Source organism: Lepidochelys kempii, chromosome 24 (genome assembly GCF_965140265.1).
Source record: "Lepidochelys kempii isolate rLepKem1 chromosome 24, rLepKem1.hap2, whole genome shotgun sequence".
Taxonomy (NCBI): Eukaryota; Metazoa; Chordata; order Testudines; family Cheloniidae; genus Lepidochelys; species Lepidochelys kempii.
Genome location: NC_133279.1, coordinates 958,783 through 978,810, shown reverse-complemented (window position 1 = coordinate 978,810; position 20,028 = coordinate 958,783). Strand labels below are relative to the sequence as shown.

At 66.0% G+C, this 20,028-nt stretch overlaps 2 protein-coding genes across 6 annotated transcripts; both read right to left on the bottom strand.

Moving 5' to 3' along the window:
• Positions 1–10,752, bottom strand: PBXIP1 (PBX homeobox interacting protein 1). Of its 3 annotated transcripts, none has more exons than XM_073322897.1 (11): positions 10,669–10,752; positions 7,724–7,817; positions 7,092–7,197; positions 6,396–6,472; positions 5,198–5,366; positions 4,344–4,550; positions 4,241–4,264; positions 3,963–4,033; positions 3,476–3,601; positions 1,951–3,011; positions 1–910 (listed from the first exon to the last, which is right to left on the bottom strand). In XM_073322897.1, the coding sequence occupies exons 2-11, from the start codon at positions 7,781–7,783 to the stop codon at positions 784–786; spliced, it is 2,028 nt and encodes a 675-aa protein (XP_073178998.1). In that variant the 5' UTR covers positions 7,784–7,817; positions 10,669–10,752; the 3' UTR covers positions 1–783. The 3 variants fall into 3 exon arrangements, with proteins under 3 accessions (XP_073178998.1, XP_073178999.1, XP_073179000.1); XM_073322898.1 differs by having other exon boundaries at positions 7,742–7,817; XM_073322899.1 differs by lacking the exon at positions 4,344–4,550.
• A 1,225-nt stretch (positions 10,753–11,977) lies between these two features.
• PYGO2 (pygopus family PHD finger 2) lies at positions 11,978–19,170 on the bottom strand. 3 transcript variants are annotated; one of them, XM_073322921.1, is made up of 3 exons: positions 19,090–19,170; positions 16,317–16,366; positions 11,978–15,642 (listed from the first exon to the last, which is right to left on the bottom strand). In XM_073322921.1, the coding sequence occupies exons 2-3, from the start codon at positions 16,356–16,358 to the stop codon at positions 14,578–14,580; spliced, it is 1,107 nt and encodes a 368-aa protein (XP_073179022.1). In that variant the 5' UTR covers positions 16,359–16,366; positions 19,090–19,170; the 3' UTR covers positions 11,978–14,577. The 3 variants fall into 3 exon arrangements, with proteins under 3 accessions (XP_073179022.1, XP_073179020.1, XP_073179021.1); XM_073322919.1 differs by lacking the exon at positions 19,090–19,170 and adding an exon at positions 17,913–18,524; XM_073322920.1 differs by lacking the exon at positions 19,090–19,170 and adding an exon at positions 16,733–17,239.
• Between the last annotated feature and the right edge of the window lie 858 nt (positions 19,171–20,028).

Genomic DNA, 20,028 nt, shown 5'->3' with positions numbered 1-20,028 from the left:
AGCTTCCCAACAGCGAGTTTATTTGTTTCTAGCAAAGTGCAACATCACACGGGGGGCAGTTAGTGCCGAGAGCGCCCGGCTGGGGAGCAGAGAGGGAGCCCCACGTGGCCCTCCAGAGGGTGGCGGGAGGAGGTGGGGGGGATCTGGCATGACTCGGTGCAGGGATGGCAGTGGAGTGGGCACGAAGCCAGGCCGCAGCAGGGGGACACCGTTACCAACCCACAGTTGGGTGCACGTGGGAGCTCAGTCCCCACAGACCCAGCCCTGGCCCCATGCCAAGGAAATCAGGGGCCCCTTGGCACCTGGAAGGGACAGAGCAGGTGGCAGGGTGCCGTGGGGAGCCCTTTGGCACTGCACCAGGGGAAAGTGCAGGCTGTGGGCAAAGCATTCAGGGCCCCTGCTGTCCCGAGAAAACCCCCTAATGCCCCCATCCTTTTGTCACGGCTCAGCCCCCCCAACTCAGCCATGGGAAGGGGCCTCTCTGCCTGACAGCAGGCACAGGGCATCGGCTGCATTGGCATCTCACTGGGGTGTGCTGTTTGCAGAGCTGGTGCGCTGGGCAGGGGCTGACGGCTCTGATCAAACTCTGGCCGTACAGATTTAGAGGGGGCACGCCCCTGCTCTGGCATCACCTTCCCCCAGGGGTCACCCCCTCCCAGCCCCCCCTAGCCTGGGACACAGCGCAGCAGAACAAACATCGTGTCCCTACAGGGCTCTGGCTGCTGCCCCTACACAGTACAGGGCTGGCTGGGGCCCCGCTCGGCTGGCGCTGCCTTCCCAGCTCTAGCCTTTGTCTGGCGGGCTGTTCTCCTTCCCGCGGGGGCCGTCCCTGTCCCGCGGGGGGCCGTGCCCACGGCGCTCCTTGCTCTGCTGCTTCGCCCGCCGCTGCGCTCTCTCCTTCCTGGCAAAGCTGCAAGTCCGAACGCACAGGGCGGGTTAGCGGGGAGGGGCTCGTGGGGAGCAGAAAGGGCAATGCCCCCCGGCCTCCCTCCTCCTCCCCTCCGCACACACCGGGGAGCCCCGGCTCCCCTCCCCTGCGCGCACAGAGCCACCTCCCCTGCCCCTGCTGCCTCGGCTGACGGTGCCACGTGCCCACCCACCGTAGGGCCTGGTCGGGGAGCGGAAAGGGGGCAGGCTCAGCCGTCCTCGCCGTAGGGCCCGGGGGGGAAGGGGGCAGGCTCAGCCGTCCTCGCCGTAGGGCCCGGGGGGGAAGGGGGCAGGCTCAGCCGTCCTCGCCGTAGGGCCCGGGGGGAAGGGGGCAGGCTCAGCCGTCCTCGCCGTAGGGCCCGGGGGGGAAGGGGGCAGCGGGAAGGGGGCAGGCTCAGCCGTCCTCGCCGTAGGGCCCGGGGGGGAAGGGGGCAGGCTCAGCCGTCCTCGCCGTAGGGCCCGGGGGGGAAGGGGGCAGGCTCAGCCGTCCTCGCCGTAGGGCCCGGGGGGGAAGGGGGCAGGCTCAGCCGTCCTCGCCGTAGGGCCCGGGGGGGAAGGGGGCAGGCTCAGCCGTCCTCGCCGTAGGGCCCGGGGGGGAAGGGGGCAGGCTCAGCCGTCCTCGCCGTAGGGCCCGGGGGGGAAGGGGGCAGGCTCAGCCGTCCTCGCCGTAGGGCCCGGGGGGAAGGGGGCAGGCTCAGCCGTCCTCGCCGTAGGGCCCGGGGGGGAAGGGGGCAGCGGGAAGGGGGCAGGCTCAGCCGTCCTCGCCGTAGGGCCCGGGGGGAAGGGGGCAGGCTCAGCCGTCCTCGCCATAGGGCCCGGGGGGGAAGGGGGCAGCGGGAAGGGGGCAGGCTCAGCCGTCCTCGCCGTAGGGCCCGGGAGGGAAGGGGGCAGCGGGAAGGGGGCAGGCTCAGCCGTCCTCGCCGTAGGGCCCGGGGGGAAGGGGGCAGCGGGAAGGGGGCAGGCTCACCCGTCCTCGCCGCAGGCCCGGGGGGGAAGGGGGCAGCGGGAAGGGGGCAGGCTCACCCGTCCCCGCCGCAACGCTGCAGCACATACTCCTCGAAGTCATCGGCCGCCTCCTCGTCGCCCTGCTCCTGCTCCGCCAGCAGCTCCGCCAGCTCCTCCACGACGTGGCGGAAGCGCGGGTGGTCGTGGGCGAAGGCGCCGTCGAGCTGGGCTGCCAGCCCCGAGAAGTGCTGCCCCCAGCCCAGCCCGGCCATGTAGCCCTTCAGCAGCCGCAGGAACTGCCCCTGCTGCACCGACGCCAGCTCGGCCCCAAGCAGCTCCAGCCCCTCCTGGCGGGCGCAGCCCTGGGGCGCCCGGTACCGCTGCAGCCGGGGCGGCTCCCAGAAGACGTTGTGCTCGTGGGGCCCCTGGAGCGCCCCCTTCCCACCGCCCGCCCGACGCTGCCCGTTCTGGTCCTTGGCCGGCCTGGCGTCCCGCAGCCCCTGGCGCTTCGGGGGCTTGGCACCATCCTGCTCCCTCCTCTCCCTGCCCCCCGGGTCCCCATGCCGGCGCCTCCGCTCCGCTCTGGTCTCCTGCCTCTTGTGCCACCCACCCTCCTTCCTGTCAGCTTTGGGTGGCTCCAGCCAGGGGGGGCGGGATGGCTCCGTGGCCCCTCTGCCTTCCCCGCCGCGCCCCCCGCCGTCGGTCTGTTCCCAGCTCTCTGCCCGCTGCAGCTCCTGTGCCAGCCGCTGCTCCACGCCAGCCAGCTCCGCCCGCAGCCGCTCCGTCCCGCCCGAGCCCTGGGCTCGCTGCAGGGCCTCCTCCAGCTCCCGCCGCACAGAGCCCAGCAGCCCACGCTGCCTGGCCAGCTCCTGGGGCAGCAGCTGCTCCTCGGGGGGTCGCTCTGCAGCCAGCCCCTCCCTCGGCCGCGGGGTCTCGGCCGCGCCCTCCTGCTCCAGGCCCTGCAGCTGCTCCCGCAGCTCCCGCAGCTCGGCCTGGGCGGAGCGGTGAGCCTCGGCCGCCTGCTGCAGCGCCTGGTGGAGCCGCGCGTTCTCCCCTGCCAGGCTCTGCTGCTGGGAGCCGACCGACGCCTTCTCCCCCTCGCTCTTCTGCAGCAGGGCCTGGAGCTCGTCCTTCTGCGCCTGTGGACACCGGGGTGGGTCAGGACAGACGGGTCCAAGCCTGGGGGAGGCAAACCGCCCCCCGGCTGACCCAGGGCACTGCCCAGTAACCCACCCCCCGGTGCCCTCTGCCCATATCTGCTCTGCCTATTCGTTAGGCTCCTTCCACCCAGATACAGCAAATGGCTCGAGCTCTGTCCACAGGTCCCCCCAGCACAGGCTGGAATTGCCCCGGGAGCTCAGCCGCGGGCCATCCCAGCGCACAGAGCGGGCGAGCCGGTCACAGACGCGGCAAGGGGCGACGTGTCCGCAGGGCGATACACAGAGCTGGCTCCCGGACACCACACGGACCTGCTGCAGCTCACCCCGAGGCAGCTGAGCGCCCTGGCCCCGCTAGGAGCTGGCTCTGCCCTTGGCCGAGAGCTACAGCACAGACAGGATATGATGCAGCCAGTGCCCCCCGTGTGCTCCCCCCAAGCACCCACCTGCAGCTCCGCCTGCATGAGCCGGATGTCCTGGTTCTCCTTGGCCAGCTTGTCCAGAAGCAGGCTCATGGAGTGCAGGCTCTGGGGGTCCCCAGCCGTGTCCAGCGGGGGCTGCTGCAGCCAGTCCTGCGAGCGAGGGTAAAAGCTCGACTCTGTGACTGTACCAGGCACGTGAGAGCTAGGACGCCAGGGTTCCCCTCCCAGTTCTGCCCCAGCCCACCCTGCCTCCCTCTGTGCCTCAGTTTCCCCAGCAGGATGGGGCCAGCGGGTGGCAGACCTCACTGCAGCGCTGGCTACCCCAGGGGTGGGAGGGATCTCACGGCAGTATCGTGCAGGCCTGTGTGCCCGGGAAACAAAGGCAAGGAGGCCTGGGGCTGCATTTCCAGGACCTCTGCTCCCCCCAAAGCCAATGCTGGGGACAACCCCCTTGTTCAGCAGTGGGGTGCCAAGCTAGTCTCAGGCCTGGAGACCTCCCCTCGCCACATACCTTCACGCCAGCAGCCAGTGGCTGCTGCTCCCCATCTGGGATGTCCCTGGGATCCATGCTCTCTATGGGGCCTGGCAGGAAGGAAGGAGAGGAGATCTGAACAGCCGGCTGGTCTGTGTCCCAGCAGCTCCACACAGGCGGTTCGGGGGGGGGTGTCAATGACACTGCCCCCTTCGCTCCCTAAGCGGGGAGTCTGGGGGTCGGAGACAGGCGGAGGCCCGGCGAGCGGGGCTGGAGCAGCGCGGCTGGTCAGTGAGGGGGAGACCCCCAGTACTTACCATCCCCAGGGTCGTAGATGGCACCTGGGGAGAGAAGTAGACGGTGAAGGAGACGCCAGCATCAGCCCCATCTGCCCCCCAGCAGCCGCAGGGCCTCACTCACCGGAGAAGGCCAGGAGCCCGATGCCCAGGAGCGCCAGCACGCCCAGAAGGCATGAATTCACACGGAGCCCGCTCTCCCCGTCACTGGCTGCCTCGGCCCCACGGCACTCGGCAGGGCCCCACGGGGCCTGGCGTGAGTCCTGCGGCTGCTGCCGGCGCAGACCCGGGGCATCATCCTCGCTGCTGCTCCCCTCCTCCTGCGGCTCCCCTGCGGAGAATGAGAGGAGCCCACCGAGAGCGCCTCAGGGAGCCAGGCCCCGCCCCCAGCCACTCGGCCCCGGCCCCACTGAGCCAGGCCCCGCCCCAGCCACTCAGCCCCGCCCCCACTGAGCCAGGCCCCGCCCCAGCCACTCAGCCCCGCCCCCACTGAGCCAGGCCCCGCCCCAGCCACTCAGCCCCGCCCCCACTGAGCCAGGCCCCGCCCCAGCCACTCAGCCCACCCCCACTGAGCCAGGCCCCGCCCCCAGACACTCGGCCCAGCCCCCACTGAGCCAGGCCCTGCCCCCAGAAACTCGGCCCCACCCCCACTGAGCCAGGCCCCGCCCCTGCTGAACCAGGCCCCGCCCCCAGAAACTCAGACCAGCCCCCATTGAGCCAGGCCCTGCCACCACATTCAGACCAGCCCCCTGCTAAGCAGCCCCCACCATTGAGCCATGGTTCCCTCCCACACTCTCTCTCCCCTGAGACAAACACCTACTGAGCTGGGCCCCCCCAACACTGAGACAGGCTCCCCACTGAGCTCTCTGTAGAGGGGTGGGGGCTGTGTACCAGTCTCTAGGGGCGAGTCCTGCACAGCACCCCTGTGGCCCAACCCTGGAGCCTGTCCCTGGAGCCGCCCAGTGACTTGGGACCCACCTGCTCTGCCAGTGGGCGCGGAGCCTGGGGTGTTGGTGTCAGAGCCCAGCTTGGGGCCCTCGGAGCGTGGCCCTTCCTGCGCCTGGATCTCTGGCGCCTCGTGGCCCAGAGCGCCAGGCCTGGGGGAGGCTGCTGAGCTTGGGGTCTCCCGGGGATACTCCTCAGAGTCCTGGGGACAGAGCGACGCTGTCAGGATCCATGCGCCGCCCACCCCCATGTGGTCCTCCTCCCGGGCCGCAGGCAGGGCACCCTGGTCCCAGCGGGCAGGAGCTCTGCAGAAGAGACCCCGGGTGGGGCTGTGTGCCCCGGCTTGTCTGGCACCTTCCCCCATCACGACAAGGCAGCATGGGAGCCTAGCTCTAGATCCGACCCCCGACATCAGGGATTAGGTAATGATGCATACTGGCCTCGTTACCTAGGCTGCCAAAGCTAACACCCCCCTTGCTGGGGGACAGATCTGAGCATTTATCTACAAAATCCAGCTGCAGGGCTATAATTCCACCGGCGTCTGCTGTCGCCCAATCTTGGTTGGGTGCAGGGATCAGGGGAGCGAGCCTGGATCCCTGCGTGCAGCTGAGGACTACCAGCTAATGCACCAGAAGTACCAACTGTAATCCTTGTCCATCTCCTCGTAACTCTCTCCTGCAGGCAACGTTCCCTCTAATTTTTGACAGGCCGTGCGCGCAAAAAATTTCTTCTGTGCAGATTGCTGGGTGGGCGGGGTTTCGCCATGTGCACGGGGTTTAGGAGCCGTGCGCACGCGCAAACAGCTTAGCGGGAATGGTGCTGCGGGTGCTGGGTCCTCACAGGTCCAGCCAGCAGCGGAGAAGCATGCGGTTTGGCTGGTTGGTCAGTTGCACTGATTAAGCTCTCTGAGCTGATGTACTTAGCTGAACAAAGAGCCGGTTCAGGGGTGGCTTGATCCCCCCTCTGAGGATCTACCTGGGAACAAATATTAAATCAGGGGCTCGTCCGTCTAGCAGAGGAAGGTCTATCCGGAGCCGTGGCTGGGAGTTAAAGCTAGACAAATTCAGACTGCAAGTCAGGTGTAAATATTTAACTGTGAGGGGAATTAACCATTGGGTAGTACTGGGTTCTCCATCACCGAGGGGCTGGTTTTCTAACCGCTCTGCTCTAGGGATCACTTGGGGGTGGGTCTCTGGCGTGGGCATCTGTGACCCTCCCTCAGTAAACGTACCTTGAACTCAGCCTCCTCAGGACAGGGGGACGTGTTCAGCTGGGAGCCTTCACTCTTCTTGCCTGGAGAGGCGCTGGCTGGGGAGAGACGGCCTTGTTAGCATCCAGCGGCCCAGAGGGCAGCGAGTGGGGAGGCCAGCGTGTCCCCAGTGCCGGGGGAGGGGGACGGGAGCTAGGGCCCTTCTTGCCCAATGCAGAAGCCCTGCTGGGCACCTGCGGAAGCCCCCCACCCCCTCCGCCCCCAGCCAAAAGGGGCCCAGGGATCCTCTCCCTCAGCCCAAAGTGGAAGAGAGAGCTGAGAACCCAGCCAGGAGGCCAGAGCAACCCATAGGGCCAGGCCGTGAGTGGGGGGAGTTGGGGGGACGGGGCAGGACAGGGAGATGGAGAGGAAGAAGGACTGGGCAGGGTGAGAGGGCTGGTGGGGAACTAGGGGCAGACGGTGAGAGAGCTGGGCAGGCCAGGGGGGCTGGATGGGGGTAAGCTTGAGGCAGACAGCCGGGGGGCGGTGCTGTGCAGACGGGCTGGAAGCTGGGGACAGACAGCCCAGGGGGCTGGGTAGGACGGGGGGGGGCTGGGCAGAGGGAAGCCGGCAGACAGCCAGGGGCCTGGGCAGAGGGAAGCCGGGGGCAGACAGCCAGGGGGCTGCACTAGTGGGGCTCATCCCATATCTGCTCCGTTCACGTGCCCATGTGCGCACCCTCGGTGTGGTGCCCCTTGGGGACGCTGTGTCCTGCTGGCTCCTCATCTGCGGGTGTCTGGGTGGCTGCGCCCAGCTCTGGGCCCACGGTTTCCACAGGAAAACCCTGGAGACACAGAGGGCTGGTTACCCCAGTCCCTACCTGCCCCCGGGTGCTCCCCAGGCACAGCCCAGCCCTGCCCCGCCCTGCCAGGAACAGCAGGGAAGACCCTCGGATGCTGAAATGAGAGTTCCTGGGTTTCAGATCCCCACCCCCGCTGCCCCCTGGGATGTGTTTGGGGCCCACGGTTTGGGCCTGGACCCCGTACCGCCACCAACCCAAGGGGGGGGGGGCAGCACAATGACACCCCTTGCCCAAGGGCAGGCAGCTCAGAGTCCCCCAAGACCCCCGAGCAGGAGGCAGCAGCTGCTCCCCTCGCGAGAGGGGCAGGGATTTAGGGAGTGCTGGTAAAGGGGGTCTCAGCAGCTGGGTGTTCAGCAGAGGCCAGGGAAAGCCCCCTACCCCCGAGGAGCTCTGCACCCCAGACCAGCGGGAAAAGGAGCAAGAACCGAAGAGACCACCTTGGCCAGGGCAAGTTCTGGGCCCCCCCTTGGTACATCTCCACCCTGCAGCCCAGGGCCTCCTCCTGTACCCCGGAGCCTGCGATCACCCAGCTGTTATCCGAGTCCCGAGAGTCCGAGTTCTCAGCCATTCCTGCTCCGGTCCCAGGACAGCCCGGATCCCACCTGCAGGACAGAGGGGTCAGTGCTGGGGCAGCCAGCAGGGACCTGGCTGCAGCGACCTGGGACTACAGCCAGCGTGTGGGCCCAGGGGAGAGACACTGCCCAGACAGGGACTTTGCCAGGCTCTGGGTACCCAGCTGACGCTCTGCCCTGGGTGATTTGACTTGCAAAGGAAAATTTGCAAATGGAAACAAAGAGACCTTCAGGCCCTGTTTCCGTGCAGCTTGGCCTCACAATGGGAGTGGGAACGCCATGTTCCCACTGCTGTGCGACACAGCTCCAGGTCAGACGGGAGCCAGGAAGAGACCCCACCCCCCCTCTAACCACTGGGCTTTATTTCCTACCCGAGCTGGGAATAGAGCCAGGAGGCTGAGCTGCCAGCCCCACCGGCTCTCACCCATTAGTCCCCTCTTCCTTGCAGGGGTCGTGGGGTCAGGGTGCCTGCACTGGGAGGGGCTCGGAGTGTGCGGCCCCGTGCGGGTTTGGCACCGTTGATAACACAGACCCCTGGTCCCCCAGCCAGGCATGGTGTGGGGAGGGCAGCCTCATTCCCCGGACAGGTTCTGAGGGCTGGAGATCAGGGGAAGGGGGCAGGGAGGAGCCAGCTGCCGCATTCCCCTGCCCAGCTGCCAAGGAGCCCCGGCCCACCCCTGGGGGCGGGGGCATTCCCAGCTGGCACAGGACATGGGGTATGAAGCCCCAGGCCTCAGACGACAGCTGGCAGCCCAGAGAAGGGGAGGGAGTCCAGGTGCCAGGGCTGGGACTGGAGCTCCAGGTGGTTCTAGAGAGAGGGGTCACTCCCAATTGCCCGTCTCTGAGCTCCCTGCCCCTGGGGCTCTTGGGATTTCACCCAGGAGCTTCCTTCCCACCCGGAGGACACCTCACCCCAACTGCCCCTGCAGTGACGTCACAAAGCAAACTCCATGACATCACAATGTTTCCATGACAGTAAGATGAAGTCACACAGGTTTGGTTCACATAAAAGGAAGAGCTGAGCTGGGAGGGAGCCCTTAATAGACACACCTGTGGCAAGCAGGACAGTGGGGGCTGGGAGCCAGGACTCCTGGGTTCTATTCCTGGCTTTGATGCCACAGACTCACTGTGTGACCTTGAGGGAGTCCCTTCCCCGCCATGTGCCTTGGTTTCCCCATTAGTACAATGGGGATAAAGATCCTGCCCCTGTCCTGGGGCGGCTGTGAGGTTTGGGCTCTCCCACTTCAGCACCAGCCCAGGGGAGCGCAGGAGGATCCTGGCTGCAGCCCTGCCCTCTCCAGCACTCGCTCTCCCAGGGCAGGTCACCAAGTTCTCAAGAGAAGCAGGAAGTGCCCCAAGGTGAGGAAAGGGAGGAAACGCTGCAGGCAGGTGAGACCCAGCTGGGCCCGGCAGAATGCGGGTGCAGCCTGAGGGGGCCCACGGCCCAGCCCCTGGGGTGACTCAAGAGGGTCTACAGCAGTGGTTCTCAAGCAGGTGTCCGAGGCCCCTGGGGAGCTGCAAGCAGGTTTCATGGGGTTCTCCAAGCATGGCCAGCGTTAGACTTGCTGGGGCCCAGGGCAGAGAGCCGAAGCCCCACCGCATGGGGCTGAAGTCCGAGGCCCTGAGCTGCCCCACCACCCAGGGCTGAAGCCGAAGCTGACTGATGTAGTTTCATGGGGGCCCCTGTGGCATGTGGACCCCAGGTAATTGCCCTGCTTGTTACCCGCTAATACCGGCCCTGGCTTTTGTATGCAGAAAACCAGTTACTGTGGCCTAGGGGGGGCCGTGGAGTTTTTATAGCATGGGGGGGGGGGGGCTCAGAAAGAAAACGGTTAAGAATCCCTGGTCTACAGCAGGGCTTCAAGCATGAGCCAAGCTTCCTGGAGAGCTGCCCGGGGCACCCGTCTCCCCACGGTCCTGTTCCCTGCGCAGCCCCCGCCCTGCATTCCCCTCGGCCCAGCCCCTGCCTCCCCTCCCCCTCGCGATCCCCAGGCCAATGACACCAGTTGCAACGTGGGAAAGCGACAGGGGGGAGCTACTTTTAGCTGCTTTTAACGCAGTTAAGCAGGTGGAAGTAGAGATGGTGACGCTCCATGGGGCCAGGGCAGCTGCAGCTCAGCACGACGGGCCCCTGGGCACGGCTGGGCAGGGGGGTGCCCTTCTGTCCCCTGCTCCCCGGGCGCTGCACAGCAGCCGTCTCTGCTGGCAGCGCCTCACGGGAAGGAAGTGGCAGAAACGAGTTTATCGGAGCCGGGCGGGTGAGACTCCCTCCCCGGGGACACCATGGCAGCGGGAGCGGGCACACTGGGAGAGCGACGTGGGGCGGCGGGCACAGCCCCAGGGGCCGGGCAGGGAGCAGAGCGGAGGAACCTGATCCTCGGGTGAGACTCTGCTGTGCAAGGCCCGGCCCGGCGAAGGCGCCAAGGGCATCGTCGGGCGCCTTGGCCCGGCGCCTGCTGCCGGGCACTTTCAGGGGCCTCCCTGAGCTGGTGAATGGAGGGGGTCCCTAGCTAAACTCACCCAGTGCAGGGTTCTCGGCCTTACAGGACCCCCGCTCCCAGCCAGCCCCTCTGCCCACTCGGGAACAGGACCCCAGGCTGGGCGCACCGGGCCGGCAGATCCCCGCCGCTCACCCCGCTGGGCTGCGTGCCAGGGGCCCCCACCCAGCTCGGGCTCAGCCGCTCGCCCAGACTATCCTGCACCCGCCGGTGAAGGCGCCCAACCCCCGGGGTCCTCTCCGAGCACCGGCCGCGCCCCTGGCCAGGCCAGAAGGGGGCTGCCCTGGGAACGGGGCGATGGGACCTGCGAGAGCCCAACCTCAGCCCCCCGGGACGCGGGCTGCAGCCGGGCCAGGGGCTCCGCTCCCCGCGGCCTCACTGACCTGCTCCGGGCTGGCGGGGGGGTCCCGGCTCCGTCTCCCGGGAGGGTCCCGGGGGCTCCGGGGCGCGGCAGCAACTTTGTATCAAACTCCGCCAGCTGCTCGCAACACTCCGGGCGGGCGGGGAGGGCGCACGTGACCCGCAGCCAATAGCAGCCACCCTCTGCTCCCAGCTGTCGGGGGGGGCAGTGAGGAGGAGGCAGGGACTCTTCCCCCCCCCCCCAGGCCCCGGCGCTCGGGACGGGGCCAGCCCTGGCAGGACCAACCCCCCAGCTGGGGGGCGGCCACGTGGGGGCGACCGGCCCTTTCCTCCCGCCCGCCGGCCTCGCCCCCGGGGGCGACACCCAGGAGCGCGCGTGGCGAGGAAAGGCCTGTGTCACCCCTCGGGGCTCCGCCCCCCCAGCAAAGCCCCCGTGGGGCAAGGGGAGCCCCCCCTGGAGCCACTTGCCCTGCACAGGGCTGCTGGCCTTCCCACCACTCCAGTTGCTTTGCGTCGCCAAAAGGGCCAGCGAAGCCCAGTCCTTGGACTCTTGGGGCAGGCTAGATGCTACCCGGGGGTGCCGATAACCAGCTCGAGCACCAGCTAATATACCAGGCTGGGGGGTCACTGCTGGCACCATCCTGGGAGAGGCTAACAGAGCAGAACTTCTCAGCTAAGGGGGCCCCAGTTCAGCAAAACCAACCCAATGCAACAGGGGGCATTAGAAAAGGTTCAGAAAAGGGCAACTAAAACAATGAGGGGTTTGGAACAGGTCCCCTATGAGGAGAGATTAAAGAGGCTAGGACTTTTCAGCTTGGAAAAGAGGAGACTAAGGGGGGATAGGATAGAGGTCTATAAACTCATGAGTGGTGTGGAGAAAGTGAAGAAGGAAAAGTTATTTACTTGTTCCCATAATAAAAGAACTAGGGGCCACCAAATGAAATTAATGGGTAGCAGGTTTAAAACAAATAAAAGGAAAGTTCTTCTTCACTCAGCGCACAGTAAAGCTGTGGAACTCCTTGCCTGAGGAGGTTGTGAAGGCTAGGACTATAACAGGGTTTAAGAGAGAATTGGATAAATCCATGGAGGTTAAGTCCATTAAAGGCTATTAACCAGGCTGGGTAAGGAGTGGTGTCCCAAGCCTCTGTTTGTCAGAGGGTGGAGATGGATGGCAGGAGAGAGATCACTTGATCCTTACCTGTTAGGTTCGCTCCCTCTGGGGCACCTGGCATTGGCCACTGTCGGCAGACAGGACACTAGGCTGGATGGACCTTTGGTCTGACACAGCATGGCCGTTCTTATGTGTCTCAGATGGACGGACAGACAAGAGTCTGATTTCAAAGAGTTTTATAGCTGGACAATACAAAAAGTTTTCCTTTAATGCTCAGACGGTTAAAATGGGGCAAGACTGTGCCCCCTGGTCCTGCAGAAAGCTCTGGGAGGTTAAAAACTATTACAAACCACACCAGCAACCACTTTACAAAAGGGAAGAAGTCATCAAAACAGCAAAAAATTAACAAACCCAGGAGAGTTCCCCAACACACCCGAGAGCAGCAGGGCCCAGCCAGCTCCAAGCCCCTCACACAGCACACAGGCCAGCTGCAGCCCTGTCCAGGGTGCCCAGCGAGGGTTGGGATGACCCATGGCTACTAAATACGAGCAGCTGTTAGCCAGCTAGCAGTCCTGCATCCGGGCAACGTGTGTACGCAGCTGGGTAAAGTGTGCGCCTACCAACACAGCCCCTGTGCCATGCGCCAAGCTGCTCCCAGTGCTTCTCAGCTCAGCCCACTCACCCTGTTCATTCCCCACCCACAGCTCATGACAGGCCCCCACCACTGGCCTGCCCACCTCCCTCAGCCATTTGGAGCAGTAAGATCCCATCCCATCTACCAGGCCAGGCTCTGGGTTCCCCGCTCCCCCCAGGAGTCTCTCTCTCTGCTGTAACTGGTTCCAGACAGTTACACCCCTACACCTGGCTTGCTAATCTCACTCTGCACCACTGCTGGGAAGCAAGCTGCCCCCTGCACCGGCTAAGGGGTGCGCTCAGCCCCTGGGGCTCTGCAGCTCTTGCTGACACCAGAAGTAAACGCAGGGCCCTGAATCTGGGAGTCTGTTCCAGAATCCCCGCTTTGAGTTAAAAGCATGGGAGCCGAGAGACCTTCACAAACACGACAGAGTGCAGCCGCGGCCTGCCTGAGCCCCCACAGGACCGGTCATGACAGCAGCCGGCCAGGCAGCCGCAGGAGCCCAATGGGCTGGTGATCGGAGCAACACGGGAGGTTGGGAGCCAGGGAGACAAGCCCTGCAGCAGGCTACATCCCTGGTACAGATGGAAGGGAGGCACCTCTGTGCTGGGCTGCTGGCCACCCCAGGAAAACACCTTCACACCCACTGCTGCCTACTGCCTGTGCGTGGGAAGGGGGGGCAGGAGGGACTCCCGGACAGACTGAGCTGACAGTGCCATGCCCTTCAGAAGCTGCTTCCACGGGCCTGGGTCCCGCTGTGCCAGAGGATGTGGCCGGCTCACAACATGTGCATTTCCGACCTGTGCGCCCCCCACGCTCCGGCCACAGCGGGACCCGCCACGCCTCCCAGCCCCACAGCCTGCCACATGTGACATAACTCACGGTAGAAAGGGGCACGCACAGCTTCTGCTCAGCTGCGTAACCGCCCACTGGCTTTCATGGGCGCCCAGGAGGCAACAGGCACCGTCCAACCAATGATGAAATGGAGCAGCCCAAAGTGCGAGGACATCTAATGATGGCTGTGGAGCCCCTTGGGCCACGTCTCCCAGCTGCTCTCAGCAGCCCCTTGGGCTGGAAGGTGACTCATAACCAAAGCTGGGTCTCACCTAATCTGGGTCCAGGGCTGGAGCTTTACGGAAACCCGCAGAGCTGTTCCTCCCAGGGGGGCAGGGTGCCGAGAGCACTGGGGCCGGGGGTCTCATCGCAGATGCTATTCAAGAGTGATCAGTGACCAGGAGAAGCCACCTCGCGCCTGCAGCAGGCCAGGAGCAGGCCTGGCTCAGCCCAGCCAGGTAGAGCAGGCTGGGCCTGCGCTCCAAGGGGCCTGCGTTGTAGCTACTCGGGACATGCGTGGAATCCCGGCGAGGCGTGAGCACGCGTGCAGGGCACTGGATGCGGCCTGGGGAAAGGGAGCGAAAGCTGCCTTCCCAGCTGCTCAGAGGCACGCTGGCAGCCACACCCTGTGCCACAGACCCACCGCCCTCCCCTCCGGCAACAGCACAGGGCCGAGTGTTGCTTGGGAAGCGGCAGTTCAGGGGTGGGACACCCCCCCCAGTGCAAAGGGCTCAGTGTGCTGGTTCTGCCAGGAGACAGAGCCCAGCCCTGGCTGCCGGGGGCAGGGGATCTGTAACGCTGCTCTGGCCTGAGCTCCCAGCTCTAGTGGTCACACCACAGCTCCCCCACCACCAGGACACAACCCCCGCCAGCTCCGCCCCACTTCTACCCCACAGAGACTGCTCCAAGCATCAGCATTTGCAGGACACCCCCTTCCCCAGGGCTCTCTGTGGGACAGTTGTTTACTCTGCTTCCAGACAGCAATTCTGGCACCACTGGCTGCTCAGCTTGGCCAGTGACAGAGACCTCAGAGCCCCATTCTGGACTTCACACTCTGGGCTGGCAGGTGTGGGGGTAAGGGGGGGGGCAGGAACTGGTCTTGCCTCTCATTCCGATGGATGCTCCGAGTATTTTAAAAGGGGCATGAGCTGCACCAGGTCCAGCCACACAGATGAGCAAGAACAGAGAGGAAACTTTACCAAAGCCAGACGCCAGCACTCAACATCGTCTCTTGCACGCAGGGAGAGAGGTGGCTACAAAAGAAGGGTGGGGGGGGAGTGGCCCGAAAACCAAGCAGGGATCTGTACAAGGTGAGGGTAGCATGGCCCCTCCCTAGCTGGGCCCAGCGCCCGCTCAGCCGTCATTGGCTGCCACCAGCTGCCCCATACCCTCCCGGATGTACACTGACTGGATCTCCTTGGTCTTCAGGCAGTAGTCACAGGCCCAGACGGCCGAGGCCTCGGTGGTGAGCAGCCCGTAGGCATTCTCCGTCATGCCTGTGCACTCCCGGTGGAACCACTTCTGGCAGGAGGCCTCACACAGGATGGCGTCCTGGTCATCGTTCACCTCGCTGCGGCAGGCCCCGCAAGGGTACACCAGGCCCGGCGGTGGCTGGTGCCCCGAGTTGCCAGACGCCTTGCTGGAGGGAGGGAGGCTGTTAGTTTCGGGGGTGCTGCTGCTCCGGCTGGCGCTGCTGGGGGCGAAGCTCGGCTGGGCCCCATTCACTGCGGCTGGTGAGCCTGAGTGCAGGTCCTGGCTGAAGGTGCTGGGAGGGGGGTTGAGGTTCTTCCCCCCATCATCCCCTCCAGTCGGGAAGCCAGGGTCAGCCCCAGGGAAGGGGCTGGTGTTTGGGGGCAGGTTCTGGCTGGGCCGCTGCATGGGAGACTGTCCAAAGAGATTGGCAGGCTGACTGAATCTCTGGGCCATGGGGGGGCCAGCAGGGGGATTCAGGGCAGGCCCTGGTGTCATGTCTCCCCGGGGAGGCTGCCCCATGGTGGGGGAGATCATGGGCCCAAAGCCCCCGACTGGCCCCTGCATGAGCTGCCCTGCGGGGGGGCTGAAGCTCTGTCCGAGAGGCTGGTTGAAGGGCTGGCTGGGGAAGCTCATGCCACCAGGCTGCACGTAGTTGGGGTTCTGGGGGGGCATGCTGAAGGCCGGGCCCATCTGGCTCGGGGCAAAGGGCGGGGGCTGCCTCCGCATGGCCTGGGGGCCCCCTCCGTAGCCTGGTGGCACCTGGGATGTCATGCCCCCCTGCATGCGGAAGTTCCCAAAGGGCACAGGGTTGCCGAGGAACGGAGCCGACGAGGCCCCCACTTTAGGCGTTCCAAAGTCATCTTCAAAGGGGTTGGAGGCCACCAAGTGGTCGACCATTGGAGTTGGGGGCGGGGCGAACTCCGAGAGATGGGAATAGGCAGGGCCCTGTGGGGAAAAGGCACAGGAGTTAGTGAGGGGCTCACCCATGCAACAATCAGGCATGTGGGGCCCAACCTGCCAGAAGCACAAGGCCCTCAGCTCCTGCTGGTGCCAGGAAGGGCCTGGGAGGAGAGAGAGCGAAAACTGGCAGGGCCAAGCCCACTAGTTCCTCTGCATAGCCTGGCAACCCACGGCATTCAGAGCAGCAGGAAGCTGCCCCTCCCGGAGCCTCACGCTACTGGGAGAGGGGAAAATAAGTCCTGGCTGGAGCAGGGACCCTGGGCTCCTAGCGCCATCCATGTCAAAGGCATCTGAGGCACTGGGATAGTCCCTAGCCCATGGGCACAGCCAGCACCGGCGGCTTTTAAGGATGGGCACCGCTGCCCGTACAGCCCCCACTGGCTGTGCGCTGCTCCATGGGGGCGTGCATGTCCGTCCATCGGCCCTGACGCAGGGCCAGCTCCCTTGCTCTCATAGTACAAGCTGCAGGACACTCCAAGCAGCCCCAGGGTTTGGCTCCAACCTGCTGTGGGTGGGGCTGTCTGTGCCACCAGAACCTTTTGGGGTTCTTTCCCCCAGGTGCCATGCATGCACTCGTGTCGTGGTGCTGGGCTGACCGCCTGGCCCCCACCCTTCTATCACGGGGTTTGAATGCACAGGGTCCCAGCTGTGCCCCCTACCTGAGTGTTGGATTTGCGCCGTTTCTTTTCAGGGCTCTTCATTTGCAGACCTGTGAGAGGAAGCGTCAGTGAGTGCAGTCAACCCTGGCATGCCCTGAAGACATCCTGCCCCCATTTCCCCCCGACCTACGTACGGAGGGAAAATAAGGACCAGCATCTCCGCCAACCCTATGCTCACTGTCTCAAGCGGGCCCTGCACAAAGAACAGACACCCCCAAACTCTCTTCTCCCATGAAGCCTCCCTGTTCTCAAACCTGACCTGCTCCCCCAGGGCAGGGGCTGGGCAGGCTCCAAGGCACGGGCAGCGTTTCCAGACCACTAATGATGGGACAGAAGAACTTTATGGCCTGAGAAGGTCATGGATAACTCATCTAGGGAGAACAGGTGCAGCCCATGGCCCCAGGACTGAGCCGCACCATGGCCCTGCATGCAAATCCCCGGTTCTCAGCCGCGTGCAGAGTGGCTGGCGTCCCGGTCCAGCTCCCCGGTGAACGCGTTCCCTTCCCCCACAAAGGGCCAGGCTCCAGATGGCTTCAGCGCAACCGTTGCCCATGCAAGTGCAAGGAAGGGCCGGAGGGGACGGCTGCTGCACCCCGCCAGGACCGAGCTCGGCCTCTGCGCGCCGGCCCCTCCTGCGCTGCAAAAACGCCTGCCGACCACGCCATGTTCCACAGGCCTGCTGGGCCGTGCCCCGCTGGGGGAGGCCAGGCACACCTCAGCCGGGGAACGGCCAGACCCCCTTGGAAGCACCATGGGGCAGGGACCCATGGCCCAGGCTCTCCGTGCAGAGCCCCAGACATAGGGGCCAGTGACGTGGCCCTGCCCAGGGGAGAAGGGTGCCATACAGACCCCACCACCCCTCACTACAGCCCAGCATTTACCAGTCCCGCAACAGCCCTGCCAGCGTCAGCGCCCCACATCCCTCAAAGCCCCCCTGGCCCTGCCAGCCCCCGCCAATCCGCCTTGCCACAGTTCCCTCATCCCCTTCGAGTGCCCCCAACCCCCCCTGGTTACACCCCCCCCGGGCCGCCCCGCGGCCCCAGCCCCCCCCCCGGTTACACCCCCCCCGGGCCGCCCCGCCGCCCCAGCCCCCCCCCCCGGTTACACCCCCCCCGGGCCGCCCCAGCCCCCCCCCCGGTTACACCCCTCCTGGGCCGCCCCGCCCCGCGGCCCCCCGGTTACACCCCCCCCGGGCCGCCCCGCTGCCCCAGCCCCCCCCGGTTACACCCCCCCTGGGCCGCCCCGCTCCGCGGCCCCAGCCCCCCCCCGGTTACACCCCCCCGGGCCCCTCCACCCCCAGCCCCCCCCAGGTTACACCCCCCCTGGGCCGCCCCGCTCCGCGGCCCCAGCCCCCCCCCCCCGGTTACACCCACCCGGGCCCCTCCACCCCCAGCCCCCCCCCCGGTTACACCCCCCCGGGCCCCTCCACCCCCAGCCCCCCCCCGGTTACACCCCCCCCGGTTACCCCCCCCCGGGCCCCTCCGCCCCCAGCCCCCCCCGAACCCCCAAGCACCCACCGCTCCACGGCCCCAGCCCCCCCCAGTTACACCCCCTCAGACCCCCCCCGCTCCACGGCCCCCCCCGCCCCGCTCTCACCCCCCTTCCCCTGCTTCCTGCCGGGCCCGCCGGGGGGGCCACTGCCCGGCGGGTTGGGGGGCCCCGGGGGGGGCGGCGGGGCCGGGACTCCTCCCTCCAGCTTCTCGGGGTGCGGAGCCGCCATGGGGGGCCCGGGGCTCAGAGCCGGGGGGGCCCGGGCAGCGCCATGGCTCCTGCCCGTACTCAGGGCGGCCGCGCCGGAACCGGAAACTAGCCGGGCCCTACCACCGCGGGGGGGGGGGGGAATAAACCATTCCCGGGGGCGGGCCCCACCACTCCATGTGCGGCAGGCGGGACAAACCATTCCAAGCGGGAAAGGGGGGGCGAGCCCTACACACGCCTGGGGTTAGACTGTTCCACACACTGGGGAGGGGGGGCGCTGGAACAGACCATTGCTGCAGAACCGGGGGGGGGGGGGCGCTGAACCATTGCGGCAGACTATTCCACACACCGGAGAGAGGGGGGGTGCTGGAACAGACCATTGTAGCTCGGGGAGCCAGGCGGCTGCCAGGCACCTGAGCCCCCCACCCTGGGAGCTGAGCCCCTCGCTGGGGCCCCTGCCTATGGGCACCCCCAAGCTGGGCCCTGCCCGGGGACTAGAGGGAGGCCAAGCCCCAGGGAGCCAGAGCCTGAGCTCCCCCCTTTGCCCCCCACTGCTTCCCCCAGGAGGCAGGGCCGGGCTGGGCCAGGTGCTCCCAGCCCAGCTCGCTGGGGCTGTCCAGCACCTGCAGCCCGGCCTGGTGTGAGCAGCCGTCGCAGGTGGTGGCTGAGCCCTGGCCCCGCTCTGAACGGCCGTGGCTGGGGGGCAGCTGGACGCAGGGCTGGGGCGATGCTCTGCTTGCCCGCCCGCTGCTGGGATGTGACCTCATTTGCAGCCGCCAACCGCGGCAGGAGGCACCTGGGCGGGGGGAGATCTCAGGCAAGGGAGGCCGAGCAGGGGCAGTTACTGGCCCTTGTAAAGCTCAGGGTCTAAGAGCGAAGGAGAGGGGCTGCTGGGGCCCAAAGGGCAAAGCATGGTCCCACTGGCTCAGAGACTCCTCAGCCAAGCACACGCCCTGTGTACCCTGGATAAAGAGCAGCTGCTGGACAGGGCCGCAGCATGCCCCTTCCTGCATGTACCCCTCCCGCCACGTCAGACGAGGAGCCACTCACAGCCATGCATTAAAGAAATACTAACTTTAATAATAACCATCCGATTCCTTTGGTATAATCAAGACCTGGTAACAAATCAAACCCATATAAAGGAGAGAGAAGGGAGAGGGGAGAAAGCAAAACCCTCCCCGCATCTGAGCCCAGGCTGACTCCTCCAGGGGGGAGCAGGAGGCGTGAGGGCGAGGGTGACACTTTGGCTTCTGAGCATAACAATGTGCATGCAACACTGGGATCCCCACGGTCCATGCAGACCAGGGGTGTGCAGGCTCCATGCCCTGCAGGGAGAGGGCTCACCTGCTACAGCAGCAGAGCCAGGGAAGCCCAGAAGGCTGCTCCTGGCGGACGCTGCTTAGCACTGGCTGGGGAAACAGCAGAGCTCAGGCCAGCGGTTTTGTCCATTCCCCTGGGACCTCAGCACCCAACTTGTCCCCTGATGTGGGGAGTTCTGATTCCCCCCTTGTGGCTGCCATCTTGCTGGGTGCTACGTGCTTCCTTTGGCTGCGTGGTTGGCCTAGGCCAAGCTGGGGTACAGGGAACTGGCTGTGTCACACCCTGCCCAAGGGGCAGCAGGGCATAATGTACAGCACTGCCCCCCCAAAGGACGGGGGAGCCAAGGGGCTCTTGCCTTCCTGTGGAGAACCCCATTTACCCCACCTAATTTCCATCCATGCCCCTCCCTGGACACAGGCTGGGAGTTGCCTTCCAGGACGAGGAGTGGGACAGTGAGCAGCCTGCTGCAGAAGGAGCCACCTGAGCCCTGCTTCCAGCCAGCAGGACACTGGGATGGGAACAGGCCTGGCTGTGGCCTCTGGGAGCCAGTGGAGCCTTGCGTGAAGACAGGGGCTGTGCTCCCAGCACTCCCCCAGCAGCCAGGTGGGCTGACTGCTCGCCCCAGCCTGCCCCAGGGCCAACTGTTTTGCATAAGTATCTGGGACCTGTGGAGGGTCAAGGCACAGAGTTAATA

Excerpts from the sequence above, each read along its gene's own strand:
- PBXIP1 (XM_073322897.1), bottom strand. The coding sequence starts at position 7,783 with ATGGCTGAGAACTCGGACTCTCGGGACTCGGATAACAGCTGGGTGATC. Across the intron at positions 3,012-3,475 it reads TCATGCAGGCGGAGCTGCAG|GCGCAGAAGGACGAGCTCCA; the intron begins GTGGGTGCTTGG and ends CGGTGTCCACAG. Across the intron at positions 911-1,950 it reads CAGCGTTGCGGCGGGGACGG|CTTTGCCAGGAAGGAGAGAG; the intron begins GTGAGCCTGCCC and ends TCGGACTTGCAG.
- PYGO2 (XM_073322919.1), bottom strand. The coding sequence starts at position 18,216 with ATGGTTTGTCCCGCCTGCCGCACATGGAGTGGTGGGGCCCGCCCCCGG. Across the intron at positions 16,367-17,912 it reads CAGGAAGCAGGGGAAGGGGG|GTCTGCAAATGAAGAGCCCT; the intron begins GTGAGAGCGGGG and ends TTCCTCTCACAG. Across the intron at positions 15,643-16,316 it reads GGCGCAAATCCAACACTCAG|GGCCCTGCCTATTCCCATCT; the intron begins GTAGGGGGCACA and ends TTTTCCCCACAG.